Source organism: Molothrus ater, chromosome 21, assembly GCF_012460135.2.
Source record: "Molothrus ater isolate BHLD 08-10-18 breed brown headed cowbird chromosome 21, BPBGC_Mater_1.1, whole genome shotgun sequence".
NCBI classification, from domain to species: Eukaryota; Metazoa; Chordata; class Aves; order Passeriformes; family Icteridae; genus Molothrus; species Molothrus ater.
In genome coordinates, this window is record NC_050498.2 from 6,806,317 (window position 1) to 6,821,129 (window position 14,813).

General features: G+C 53.8%; 1 protein-coding gene across 1 annotated transcript in view; it reads right to left on the reverse strand.

Moving 5' to 3' along the window:
- Nucleotides 1-14,813, reverse strand: part of SMG6 (SMG6 nonsense mediated mRNA decay factor) — a 105,394-nt gene that overhangs the window by 72,156 nt on the left and 18,425 nt on the right. Inside the window, 2 exon segments of the mRNA XM_036395419.2 lie at nucleotides 6,219-6,364; nucleotides 9,958-10,019. Of these exon segments, the coding sequence (XP_036251312.1) occupies nucleotides 6,219-6,364; nucleotides 9,958-10,019 (208 nt within the window).

Consider the following 14,813-nt stretch of genomic DNA (forward strand, 5'->3'; position numbering starts at 1 on the left):
GGCTCCTGAGATGAGCAATGCAGGTAGCACTCCCTGAACCACTTCAGCACTTCCCCCTACTCACCCATCTCAGGGTATGGGTTGTGTCTGGACACAGGGAGTAGCAGATGTCACTGAATAACACTAAATTCAGTGTAAAAGCCCTTTACAAAGGCAGTGGCATCAAAGAGCCAGCTTGCTCAGGAGCCTCAGTGCAAGGCAGGCAGCAAGGGGAAGGATGGACACCAGAATCAGCCAGCCCTCCTCGGAGTTTCCTCTCTGAAAAACCACTCAAATGCAAAGCAAATACAAGCAGTAATGTAAAAGGAGGGGAAGGATAAATTAAACATCCAGTTCCTCCAAACTTAAGGCCTTGGGAAGCGTTATGTCTTAACACCACCTCACTAAAGACAGCACTGCCCAGTCTCAGAGGGAAAGTCACACAGTGACTCCAGGTGCAGCTGGAGATCTCAGTGCACACACCTCAGTCCACAACTGCTGTACATCAACCAAAGCCCCAGCACCCAGAGAAAGCCAGATGTCAAACTGCTCAACTCTAGCCTCCCTGCATCAAGTGGGCTTTGCACTACAAACTGAGCCCCCCAGGCAGGTGGAGGGACCTCAGGCTCTGCTCTCAACGGAGCACAGGGCTGCAGATGCTCAGCGTCCCCCCGGCACAGCCCTGCAATGTGACATCTTCATCACCCTCCTGGCTGTTTAGCCCAAAGGTGTCAGAGCCCACAGCTGAAGTGTGTATTTACCACACAAAGAGGGGAATTCAGAGAAAAGGACTCAGTCCAGCTCCCCAGATAGGGACACATCAAGTTGCTTCTGCTGCTATCTATAGCCGAAGGTTTATTAAGCTTTCTTTTGTGCCTAATTTTAAAACTCCACCAAACCAAGGCAGTTACCCACAGCACTGCTTTATTTTTAAACTCGGGCAAATACACTGGACTCTCTTGCAGTCGATTGCCCCCACCTTTTGTCAGCTCCAACATGCAAGATGTGGTTAGAGCTTCACGAGAAGAGGTGGAGATGAGGCTGCCGCAGGTGATCAGAAGGTGCTTCCTCTGAGCCTCTCTGATGCTGCAGTCAGCTCTTTGAGCAGAGCTGGGTCTGAGCGGCACAAACGAGCCTGTGGCAATGGTCAGAGCTGAGGCAGACACCACCAGCCTCTGCATCATCTCTAGGGATATTTTAAGGGTTCAGGCTGCAAGCCTGAGCAGGTGTGGTCAGCAAAGCGAGACCTGCTGTGTCCAGGCACGGGGCTGTGAGGAGGGTGGAATGGCAGCAGAGCTGGCTGCTGGTTACCACAGCACAGCCTCATCTCAGAGCTCTGACCTCCCCAATGAAAACAGAAAGTCCTGGACCTGCTTAAGTGCTGCAGGGGATTTGCACTGACCTACAGATCTTTCCTTGTGTGTATCTCAAGATTTGGGCAAGATCCGCATCTCAAGCTGGTGTCAGTGTTCAAGGAACAAGCAGGGCCACGTGCCTTAGCAAACCCTTGCACAGGCTGCAGTCACAGCTGTGTGGCAGCAGCTCCTCTCTGAGCCAGGCAGAGTCTCTCCAGCCCCTGCAGCACCGACCTGCTCGACCCAGGTCTCAGGACACCAGTGTGGCAAAAGCCACAGATAGTGCTCGGAAGCTGCTGCTGTGAAACCTCCCTTTCTGCATGAGCCTTCAAGGTTTCCCAGCTGACACCACCTTGCACAGAGAACCTGGCCCTGTTCCACTCAAGAAGACAGACTCAGGGTCTGCAGAGCAAAGCTCAGCCTGCCCATGCCACATTGAGCCCTCCTCAAACCCAGATGAGCACAGTCCCTCTGCCTGGGCACAGCTAGTAGGTTTTCCTCCTTGGCACAGCAGATTGCCCTGTGCACGGCTCACCCTGCCCAAACTGGCACTTTCCACTTTCCCAATCCTCAGCAAAAGCAACGCACTTGGCCAGACCCTCCTTGTGCCTCTGTGCCCTGACTCTGCTCGGCCCTGGGGGATGCAACTTCATTCCCTACATGTGCTGAGGATGCACATATGGCAGCCCCCTCCCCTCTCCACTTCCACCTAAGCCCGACCTCCTAACAACCTCCACACTGCACAACTCCACCGGCCCAGAGTGCCAGAAGGCATCCAGGTGCTGCAGCCTGATGCTTCACACCCACAGCCAGGCAAATTTGCTGGGATTTCCGGGAAGTGTCTCTAGGGTGCCCCGTGCTGCTGCACCCCCACCTTGGTGTGTGCTTGTTTGGAATGCACGGCTGTCAGGGGGGGGATTTGGGGGGAGAGGGGAAGTTATTCTGGTGGTGGCCTATGAATAACATCCAGTGATTTATAGGAAGTATAATCCAATAATACAGTAAAATAAAACAGTGTGTCTGAGATGGGTTTGATTCCAGGAATTATAAAACAAATTATTAAAGAGAGAGAGAAAGAAAAAAGCCTCAGAGAGGCCAGATTGGAGTAAATTGGGCACAGATGGGCTGGGAGGGGGTTCCTCTCTCTCCACTCACCGAGATGCCCCTGCCGCAAGCACGGCTTCAATTAGTCTTTTCAGAAACCAGAGTTTTATTTCCCCAAATTACAGAATTAAAAAAAAATTAAAATTCTTGGAGTGTTTGTGGTCGGGATAAAGGGATCCAAACTTCTCTGTGAGTTGGTTGTGCAGATGGCTACCAAACTGTTAAAATGGGCCACCCCACTATGGTCCCGCCCCAGCCAGAGCCCAGGATGGCCCAAAACACTGGCTGGTCACCTATGTCCCACCCTGGAAAGCACCAGCAACTGCAAGTCTCTGCCATGTAGAGTGGCCACCTCTCTCTGCCTCCCTCCCCTAGGTGGGCACTCCTTGCCCCATGGGTTTGAGGTCTGCAAGAAGCATTTTCACACCTGAAGTGCTCCTGACAGGAGGCAGCCGGGTCAGTGGGACCCTCACTGGCTGCATGCCTCCCTGGACAAAGCAGGAACACGCTGTTTGATGCTGAACAGCAGGGGATGCACTTCATGTGGGAATTCTTTGGCTTCCTCTGTCAGAGAAAACAACAGATCCAATTCATCTCCCAGGATCTTCCCAGTGCTGCCCGGCTGCACAGGCAGCTGAGACCAGCTCCAGCGTGCCTGGTGCTGTCCCTGGGGACAAGCACAGCTCAGCTGCACTGGGCACGGGCCACGGAGCCCTGTCTGTGCTCACCTGAGCCCTGGCACCCACTGCAGGGTTCAGGTAACCACAGCAGTGAGCTGCGTGGGAGAAGGATGTGAAATGCCACGTGCTGCTCACAGCTGGCTGGTTCTGAAACCAGTTTAAACACAGCACAAAAAAAGTCACCCTGTCAGAAGAGCACATGGTGACCTTGCGGTTGGCGTTGGCTGGCTTATGAAAAAGTGGCAGTGGCTGGGAGAAGAGACACAGAGGACATGTCACAAATCCTACAGGGGACACGTGCCAGGACAGGGCACCCCTGAGGGGTCACGGCCAGCCCACACAACAGCAAAAGAATAGGAACAAAAAAGCAAAGAGCAGCAGATACAAACTATCATGCATGAGCCCCAACCTCCTGTGCTGCCCACATCCTCACTGAAGGTCTGGGACAGACCAAGCACAATCCAAAAATGGGAGAAACTGAGGCTGAGATGGGGCAGGATTGTGCTTGGTGCAAGTCTGAGGAAGAGGGAGGACAGGTGCTTAACACAGCATTTAATTTTAGGTTCCCTTTTTCTTAATACCTGACTCTTTACTTAAAAGTTCTTATTCAGTGGTTAAGAATTTCATAGAATTCCCCACATTGTGACTGTTGTGCCAATGACACCACACCATGACTGCCAGCACCGCTAGATCTCGGCACCAGGGATTTGTTACACACCAGACATGGAGCAACAGGGGCATCTACAAGTTTCTCAGGAGTAGCTGGGGCTCCAGAGACCTGGAAATACACAGCAGGGAAGGGAGGGAGCAGCTACCCCCGGACAGCAGGGGAGAGAGGCCAGACCTCCCTCCCAGCCCCAAACCCACAGATCTCCTCCTGCTACTGCAAACTGAGTGTCAGGCGCGTGAGATGGGAAGGACACAGACACGCTCTGCTCCCAGATTTGCAGGAGGATTTCAGTAGGAGGAGATCTCCGGAGGCTGTTTGGTCCAACTGCAAAGTTACATCCAAGCTCTGTGGAGTGGACACAGCCAAGCTCTGACTCCAGCCGGCTCCCCAGCAACGCTTCCTGGCAATTTGGGATGCAGGCAGGGTGGGACTGCTGCTCCCTGCGTCCTGCCAGCCTCCCACAGGCCCACAGGGGCGGCTCGGCCCCCGGGCTCCCTGCTGCCCCTGCTGCTGCAGCACAGGGAGGTGACTCATGTGCTGGGAAATGGAAAGCCGACAGCACCTTCCCGACAGCGTTCCTGCCGCGCTCCCCCAGGCCTCTGCCCACAGCAGCCTGGGGAGCGAGCCAGCGCCCTCGCTCCACGCAGGGGACTCCGAAATCCTTCCAACATTCCTGCCTTCCTTCCTACAGAACTCCAGCCCCTTTGCTGTTCTGCTTTTGATTTCCATCTGCACCCAGCTCTTCCCAGGATGGCAGCGTCGGCAGCGAGCCCGACCTGCGCTGTGCCAGCACTCGGCGTACGAGCGCTCCGAGACCACCGGGGCGTTTGTGCTGACAGCAGGGTTTGCTTTGCCAACACCACTCTCAGCAATATTTCAGGGTCACCAGAGCAAAGAGCCCTCAGGGAAATCCCTGAAGGGCCCTTGGCATCAGATGGCAGCCGTGGTGCCACCCCACCTGCAGGCATTCCAGGAGCTGCCACCTGCTCCGCACGCAGCCCGCGGGCCCCGGCAGGAACAGGTTTGCTTTCTCCAGAGATCCAAAAGCTGGGAGCAGCTGGCAGCTACCCACACAGGAGGCAGAAAACTCTGAGAATACTTATTTTTCATGAGATAAAAAGCACTCCCTCCGTCACTCACACACATCCACAACTCGGCTGTGGAGGGACGAGCTCAGCCCAGTGGTTTGAGAGCTGGGATTGCTTCCAGCTCTGCCACAGGGGCTTGCCATGCATCCCAGACAAATCTCATCCTCTGCTTCCCACCCGCCCCTGTCTGTGGCACAGACACCACTATTAATTCACCTACCAGGGGTATTATTAATATTATGAATACAATAATTACTGTCACGCAGAGGCATTTGCTTATAATCACAAAGTACTTTGCAGCTCAAAGATAAACACGCCATCATTGGCTGGCATCTGGCAGGCAGGAGGGCATGGCTGCCTCGCCAGTGGGATTGACAGCTCCCCCCAGGAGAGGAGAGTGCCTGCAAGGCAGGCACAGCCACAGAAGCCACTTCCCAGCCCTCCAGCTGGTGCTGGTTTGCTCCATCAGCTGACCTTGGCCACTGACCACCAGCCTGAGCAGTGGCCAACTGGCTCACGAGGGAGGGATCTTCCAGCAGCAGTTCTCTGGGGCTCAGCCTGATCACCCACATGCTGGCCTTAGCTGAAATCCATCAGCTGGAGGCCTTCATATTTGGGATCTAAATCCTAAGGCATCAGGATGTGAAATGCTGCTTCCTCCCACCCAGAGAGAGCAGCCCCACCCCTGCTCCCAAACTCATGGCTCAGGCAGACCTGGGTACCAGCTGCTGAGTGCATGTTGGAGGGGACACAGGGAAAGTACAATCCCTGGAAGCATCATTTTAAACTCAGTGAAGAGGTCCTGGTTTGGTGGCACCTCTGTTGCCCAGCACATTAAACTTTTCAATGGTACAGACCATCCAGGCTGCTTGGTGGATGGAGGAAGTGAGAGGAGGAGAGTAATTAACACTAGATCTGTGTTGTTCTCTGAATTACCACGGGGCACAGGCTCCAACCCAGTGTTTCAGAGAGTGGCATCACATCCCCACCCACCTGCCTGGACACAGGCAGCCACAGCCAACAGCTGAGGCTTCTGAGACTGTCCCAGCCCTCCTGGTGCCAGCACAGGCACTGAGCAGGGCCCAGCTTCAACGCTGGGAAGGCAGAGCCACAAAGCAGCATTTTCCTTCTGTGCTGATGACTCAGGCTCCAGGGGGATGCGATGCCTCCCCACTCCTCAGACACCTCAGCCAGCTCCAAAGGCCCAGCCAAGGTCCCTTTGTGTTGACACCCACAGCATCCAACCACCACTCCCACCTCCCCATCTGGTGTGTCCCCCACCCTTCTCCACGTGGGGAAGGGCTGATCCCCATCCAGTTTCCCCTCCAGCAGCACGTGGTACCTTTGGGCTGGGAGTTGTACACTGCAAACATGTTGATGGCCACAAGCTGCAGCATGCGGGTGCTTCCGATGGGAGGGGGGCTGTGCTGCAGCAGCACCTGGAACTCCCTCAGGACCTCCTCGGCCACGGCAGGGAAAGTCTCCATCCTGCAGACAGGGAGAGAGGCTGTTGAGAGCAGGCTGTGCCCTGAGACGAGGGCTGGGAGGTGGGCATGGCTCAGCCCGTATCACATCTCCTGGGGAAGAGGGAATCCCTGGGGTGCTGTCTCCCAGCCAGGAGCTGTGGGGAATGAAGGTGCAGGCTGCTTCCTTCGAGAGGGCAGTGAGGGACTGCTCTGTGATCGACAGGCAGCATTCTTTTGGCAGGAAAACACGGCCTTTATGAGTCATTTCTGACCAACCATTTTTTTCTACTGACTTCTACCAATCTGGGAGAGGTGCCAAGGGGCCAGCAGCTCACTTGGACCAGGAGCAGCCCATGGGACTCCCAAGGCTGCAGCAAAATGCACACACTGGTGCCACATTGCGGATGTGGCAATTCCAGTGCATTGAACACCGGCCAGAGCGTGCTTCCTCCAGAACTCCTCGCTGCAACATGGCACCGAGCCCTGTCTCCCCCAGGCTACACACTCTCCAGCACTGTGATTGAGCCCCTAAACTTCATCACTTCGAGCCCCACAGGACAGGGACTCTCAGACTGGTGGAGCTGCTGACAGTGTCAAAGCTGGAGCGGGTCCCCGCAGCCGCAGCGCCGCTGTCGCGCGTCAGGACACAGCAGCCCGCGGCTGCGGGGCCACGCCTGGGATGGGGTGAGCTTTCAACACCCCTCACAAGCGCCCACGGAAATCTGACACCTTTATCCTGCTCCTCATCGCTGAGGGAATCAGCTGAGGTCACTTATCAAAGCTGTTGGATCCTCAGCAAGCTCCCAGAAATTATTGCAAAGAGCGCAGTCACACCCTGAAAATGACTGAGGTGTGGTTGCTCACAACAGTCCTCACCTGGTATCCCATGAAGACAATTTTATAACCAAGAAGCTGCCCAAAACCTTGGGAACTACTGTGAGGGGAGGTCCTCCTGTCCCACTGCCTCTTCTGCAAAGTTTGCTGTATTGATTGTTGTTCCTACACTAGAAAAAGCCACAGCCAGACCCAGCAGACTGAATATCTTCCAGAAAGTGCCCACACCAGTTACGAGTTACATTCTCAAGTGCCCACATGGGAGTGAGGGAGCCAAAACCCACAGAGGGTGAGGCATCTGGAGCTGGGGCAGGCGACCTCAGGGGCCTCCATAGCAATTTCCTCTATCTTCCCCCCAGGAGATTCAGATCTTGTGATATCACCACGGGCTGGATTAATGAGCCACTTCTGGTAACCCACATGGGCAATTCTGCTGGGCTTCCCCAACAGACTTCAGGACAGTGACAGTTTTATTTTTAAAGATAGAAATGGCTTTCTTTTTAGTCATATTTCATGGGTGCTTTTCATCACCTGGGCCTGCCTACCAGCAGGGTACCCTCTCCCTGGGCATTGTTTGCTGGAGCAGTTCAAAGTCTCTGTTACCTTCCCAAAAACATGGGCTGGAACGGTCTCCTTGTACTTTGTAGCTGTGCAGAACGGAGCAGCTCTGTCAGTACAAATGCACTGCTTTCTCTGCAAAAGGCAACTTCCCTGTATTTGGGGCACAGCCAGAGAATTAGAGCAAACTGATTGCTTCTAAAGACTTCCTAATTTTGAGAAATCTCAGACCACATCCAGTGTATTCAGCAACATCCTCCTAGGGCAGACAGCACTCTGGGGATGGAGGAGCTCTTTGCAGGATGGGTTGTTACTGAGGAGATGAAGATTATTGCCAAGGAATAACAACAAGAAGGAGTGAGGGCTTCCTTAGCTCCACCACCTGTGCTTTGATACCACAGCACATCTGGAACAGCATGCAGTAACCCCACTGAGCTCAGAACCAGCAGGTCAGGAGCCGAGCGGAAGCTTTTAATAAATTGCTTACCTGTGGTTTTAGGAGCAAGAGTCCAATTAGGACAACATCATCTTTTCCATATTTTTTCCAGATAAATCACCAGAGATCCTGCCCAAAAAGGACTTGGCTATTCCTCACCTTTTACCTATTTTAAGCACGGAAGCTGTTTAGCAGGGCCGGACGATTTTCTCTTCCTGTGTCATGGTATTACTTTCTAGTTCCCTTCTAAGTACTTCAGGGCATATTGTACCATTAAACATACTTGGGTTTTCTAAATGACTGTCCTGGGAAGCAACTGCCTGAAACGCTGCATCTTAATTTCACAAAAGCCTCAGGAGCCAAATGTGCAACTGATCTCTGCTACATCCCCATTAATCCCCTGCTGGCATCCGTTCAAGCGGAGCTCGACCGCGAGCGCGGCCCCACAGCGCCGGGGACCAGCAGCTCCCCGGATGCTCTGCCCTCCAGCACAGACCCTGCACTTCCCAAACCTTCCCTGGGCTCTGGCAGCTCTCCTCCTCTTTTCCTGCAGGCAGGACACCCAGCTGTGCCTCCTCGCTGCAGGCCAGCCTGGTGGCCCATGAGGGGATAATCAGTGAATCAGGGAGAGGTCAGCAGTGACCCTCAGACACTTGGATCTCCAGCAAATCACCAGCCCCTGCTTCCCAGGTTTTTGTGAAGGGTCCAAAGTGCCCCTCCTGAGTGGTCACCCCTGTAAGCACTGGAGACAGCAAGTGCTGAGGTGCTGCTGTGTGGCAGGATCTGAGCTGTTCCCAGCAGGGACAGGCTGTCCCTTTGCACTCACACAGCCTGGAAAAGGTTGCGCCCTCTCAGCCCTGTGACCTGCAGCCAGCAGTTCCACAGAAGAATGAAGGAGCCAAGAGAGCTCAGGAGACTCTGCTTGCTTCCGAGCTCCTGGCAGGCTCAAGCAGAGACCACCACTGCCAGAGACCCACATGGGGTCTCTCCTCAGCAGCTGCTCCCACACAGTGAGGGCCAGTCTGGACCTGGAGCAGAGGCAGCTCCATGGGAAGCCCATCAGCTGCGAGGCTGAGCTCTGCCCTTGGGGTCACAAGGGTGTCCCCTGGGCTGGGATCTCAGCCCAGGCTGGGATCAGGCTTGCTTTGCTTCAAGAGGAGCTGCTCAATTACTTGAAACCCATTTCTGACAGCCACTGCCAAGGGCTCTTTGTATAAACCAGTTCCCACAGCCAGGGCAGCTCTCAGCTATGGGGCTTTCACTGACATGGCAGCAAGAAGATGAAGGGCAAGGCTTGTTTTGCCACCCTCTGGATGGCAAAACAGCCATCTCTTTCAGCCAGCACATGGATCTGCCTCCAGGCTTTGTGATCCTCACAGGCAACAGCCACTGAGACCCCCAGGAGCCACCTTTGCACTGGGTGAGGGCAATGGAAGAGAGGGGGTTAAACCCAGAAATTCAAGTGGAGGGGGCACAGTTAGGTGATGGGAGAGAGAGAAAACAGCCTCTAATCCCTCCTGTGTGTGTGTGAACCATCTGAGCTCAGCCTCTGCCAGAGGGTCCTGGGGCATGGGCAGGAATGGGCTTTGAGGTGGGGGAAAGGAAAAGCCCAAGCTCCAGCCAGTGTGGGTTGGAGGGCGGGTAAGGGGAATAAGAACCAGGAGGCCAGGCTTGCAAGAATTCACACCCTGTGCCCTCAGCTCCAAACACAGCTTAGTTGCTAACAATATTAAATTCCAAAAAGACTTGTAATGTAGGAAAATAAAATAAACATCCTGCACACTTACCCAATCCTGGTAAACAGCTTCCCATGGGCATGGAGAAAACTGAGGATGAACCTTTTGTTCAGCTGCATGGGAAAAAAAAAAAAAAGGAAAAAAAAAAGAGAGAGAGGAGAAAACAATTAAACTCTCTCCTATTTCCTGTGAATTAAGAATGTCCCCAGTGACAGAAGAACCTGGCCTGGATGCTGGGGGTGGCACTGGAGATGGGAACCAAATGGACATGCCCAAACTCTTACAAACATCATGCACAGAGGCAGAGGCAAGTGCCAAACAGCTGGAGCTGGAAGCGGAGCCGGGAGAGGCGATGGAGACACAGCACCCTCTGCCGGGTCCTGTGATCCTGCACAGGGCTGCTGCACCCCGGGAGCCCCAACCCACACCCTGGGCACCCCAAACCTGCACCCCAGCAAGCCACAGCTGATACCTGCACCCAGGCACTGATAGGCAAAGCTCTCCTCCCCTTGTCTCATCAATTCAAAACTCAGCACAGCCTAAGTGGTTCTGGAAAAGGAGTCTCCAAAGGCAGCATTCCCACTGATGGAAAAACACAGCCCCACAAGCACCAGCAGCAGCCTGTTCCGTGCTCCTGACTGTGTCAGAGGCAGAGCAGCAGCTGGACAAGGCAGAGGGAGCAGGATGTCCTCCCCAGCACTTTTCTGCGGAGCAGCCAGCACAGAGAGCTCAGCAGCAGCTCTGACACTTGTGTGCGCCCTGCCAGGAACAGCTTCCAGAAGCCAGGGAGGATTGGGGTGATGCTGCACCCCCTCATTTATCTGGTGCTAGAGACAGTGTTCAGATGTGCCAGCAGAGCCTGTGAGACCCTGCCTTTTCAACAGCCACTGAACTGCCCAGAGAAGCTGTGGATGCCCCATTCCTGCAAGTGTTCAAGGCCAGGCTGGATGGGGCTCGGAGCAATCTGCTCTAGTGCAAGCTGTCCCTGCCCATGGCAGGGGGGTTGGAACTAGATGGTCCTTAAGGTCCCTTCCTACCCAAACCATTCCATGATTCTGTGGACAAGGAGCTGGATGCAGCACACAGTGTGAAGGCAGCTTCCTGCCCTGCTTTGGTCCCCTGACTCCAAAACCTGACTTGAATAATTACTTACTCTGCTGCAGGCCACCTCTGCTCGCTCAGCACAGCTCTGGGCTTTCCCAGTCCTTATCTGCACGGCTCTGAGGATGGCTGTGGGTGGGTGAGCACTCCCTCAGCCTGGCCCTGGGGGTGGCTGTGTAACAGCAGGAGTGGACTGGCCTCACTTTTACCTTCCCCAGAGCAGGAGGTTTTCCTCTCTCGCCTGTGCCTGCACAGCCTCAGCGTGCTGAGAAAAGCCAGGCCCCCGGTGCTGCGAGGGAGACGCTGACCAGGAGCGACCCAGAGCACCACCACGCTGCTCCAATCCACCCAGGGCTTTTACAGCTTCAACTCCCCCACTTCCATTCACAGGGGGAGGATAAGATCACCTGGCAGGGCTGTGACAGTGCCCAGCCAAGAGCTGGGCACACGCCAGAGGACGCGGGGCAGGTACTGACCAGAGCCTCCCAAGGTCTCTGCCAGGCTTGGCTGCAGGGGACAGTTGTCACTGGCATCCTAGCTCTGGTGCCACCTCCCAGCCCCATTTGCTGAGCCCCTGGGCTCAAGCCATGACTGATGCCAGCTGCTCTGCACCTCCAGTGAGGTGTAATTAACCCGGCTGCGCTCCCGGAGGATCCATGCAGGAGAATGATGCCCTGCTGCAGAGCTGCTCCTGGGCCATGTGCGAGTTTAGACATAAAACCTGTCTCATAAAACAAGCCAGACCAATTAAACTGGCCCCTGCAGCAAGGGGTTCTTGCTTACTCACTATTTTACTGCTGCCCTAAAGAGCCCTTTCCACTAGAACTCAACTTGATTTGCCACCATTTTATTAACTCTGCAGATGGAACCCAGAAGAGACTGGGGAATACTGGGACAGCACAGCAAAGCCCTTATTCATTCTGGCAGTGAAGTCTGGATATAGCTGATTCTTCACCTTAGGACACTATGGTAATTGAGAGCTTGAAGCCTTTAACAGGTCTTTTTTTTTTTTTTTCTGCAAGAGCTTGTGGAGGCAAAAAAGCTGGTTTGTGACCAGCCCTGGCTGAAATCACAGACCCTGACACAGACAGAGCCTAAGGAATCACAGGCCCCAGCCCAGTGCAAGAGCCTTGGAGGGGTGGTGGGGAATGCTCTGCCCCACAGCAAGACCCTGTGCAAGAGCTGGAAGAGGGAACCATGCTCTGCATCCTTTGAGGGGAAATATGGAAAAGAGAAGGAGTTAAGGAGTTCATGGCCTGACCCATCTCTACTGAACAGCAACACTCACAGGCAGGCTGCAGGTGGGGGAAAGAAGAAATTGAGGCAGAAATTTTCCTCCAAGGCCCACATTCACCCACGAGTGCTCTGCAATCCCCACACTTTACTGGCAGCAGGGGAAAACCAGAATTCCCCACCTTGAATGGAAAGTGACACCCAGCAGGGACATGCCCAGAGTGTGTCCACAGACACCCAGCTCCAGGAGGGCTTGTCAGGACATTGCCTTCACCCCCATTTTCTCACAGCAAGTTTCACACTCAGCCTTTTCACTCACAATCCCAAGGACTAACCAGTCACACTCTCCAGCATCCAGTAGAGAACTGGGACAGAGATATGTGCTTACTTATAATTGTTGTTAGGAAATGTGATACCTGCCTCTAGGAATGAAGCCTGTTTCATGCCTCTTGCCAGCTTAAATCACAACCCCAGCAAGCCCAGGCAGAGCCCTGTGTGCCCCAGCACTGTGGCATCTCAAGCAGGCACCTCACACTTTTTTCACCACTTTTTCTCTCACAGCCCCGAGGTTTTGACGAGCTCATCACTCAACTTCGGACCTTTCATCTTCGGGTTCATGCAAAGGCCATGGGGCTGCTTTGACTGGGCTTTTCTCTGGATGACTGTTTCTCTACTGACTCACCTGTCCCTCAGCCTCTGGGAGCCCTCCCAGCTCCTCCCATCACACTCAGCTTCTCACGAGGAGAGGGAAACAGCGACCTCCATGAGTGGCCTGGCACAGAGGAGGAAGTTCTGTCACCTGCTGCTCTGCACTCACATGGTGGAGAGGAACACTTCCCAGAAGCATTGTCAGCATGCTCACTACCCTGACAGTGCTACCATGAGACCCACAACAACAACATCTCACTGATTGTGCAGCCCAAAGGCAGCCCCTCCAAAAATTTCCCAAAAATGGTCCTCATGCCAATATCAGGATGCCAGACCAGGACTCCCAGCATACTGACACTGCTGCCCTTTGTGGGCAATGCTGCTCCTTGGGTCAGGAAACCAAATCTGGATCGTCCCAGTTGCCCACTTGGGAAAAGCCCATCAAGAAAAGCTTATACAACAACAAAACTATGTCAAAAACTGGATTTTGGCCCTTGCAGCTGAAAAGCGGGCATCACTGATATGGAAGTTATGAGCATATAGTGAAGGCATTAGTTACAAAAACAAACCAGCTGTCAAGAAGAAGAAGGGGTCCCTGCACACAGTAGTGCCTGAAGCTGAAAACAGCTGTTTCAGCTGTCATGAGTCAGCATGTGCAGACAGACTAAATCCACCTGGGAAGAGGCAACCTCACCAGAGGAAGCAGCCCAGCGCTGCTTGGGGAGCGTTCACACACCTCACCGCCAACCCAACTGGATTTGTTGCCATGGAAGGAATCAACAGTGACTAACAACTTCTTGTGGAGCAGCTAAAAGAGCAGAGATAGCAACAGGGCTGAACAGCCAGCTCAAATCTCCTCGAGGCCAGGGGGAGCACGACCTGACAGCAGCTTCGGGAAAGGTCTGCCTTGTCTCCAGCCAGCAGAGAAGAAAGCAACATTTCACCTCCAGATCCTGCACTGAAAGTGGTGTCCCCCACCCCAGCAGAGCAATGCTGGAAATGCCACTGCAGGGCACAGGAAATGGAGTGCCATGATCAGGGCTTGGAACCCGTTTGTCTCCAGGCAAGGAGTGCACAGAGCTTTGGCACCTGAGCATCAGCTCCAGCTGGGAAGGAGGCACCAAATAAGGGAAAGATTCTGGAGAAGTGACTCCTGGGGAAAAAGCATTTCAAGTTAAAAATTGTTACTTCAGGTTTGGAAGTAAATTCCAGGATCTGGTCTTTATCAAGCGAGGCAAACTTTCTTCAACATCAGCAAAGCATCTGTGGAGCAGAAAGCGGTGTCAGAGTCAAAATAGGCTGCAAGAGACAAGTCCATTAATCAAGAGACCAGATGCAAAACTGCCTGTAACAAATGTGCTGTCTCCACTGGAGTGGAAGGGCCTGGAGCACAGCAGGACGTTCTCCTGAGTCTAAGGGTCTCCTCAGTGACAAGGGGTTGGGATACAGACCACAGAGCCACACAGCTCTGCTCCAAAACACGTACCACACTCATCCCAAATATTTTCAGGGTTTCTTGGGCAGTCAGGCTTTTCCAGGCACAGCTTCCTTGCTGAGAACTGTGTGAAATAACATCCAGGCACTCAAAAACGTGCCATATTCTCACTCCCAGCTCAAGAGTTAGATACACCACGTTAAGATTATTCCTCTTTTTCCACAGGCAGCTCTCTCAGAGCACCCAGTCCAACACTGATAGAGATTCCTGAAAAGCCCAGAATGCTGCAGTGGGCTCAACTGGCAGGATAGCAGGAAGAATTTTTACTGCTACAGGTGCAACCCCACCAAAGGGCTGGTGGAAAGGGTTTTGTGCAAATGGCTACCTCCATAAAGGTGATGAAACAAAAGGGCTGTTAAAATTGTCTGGCATTTTTGCAGTGTTTACAAGGTACCCACAGAGCTGTGGGCAAATTCCAGCTGGGCTAATT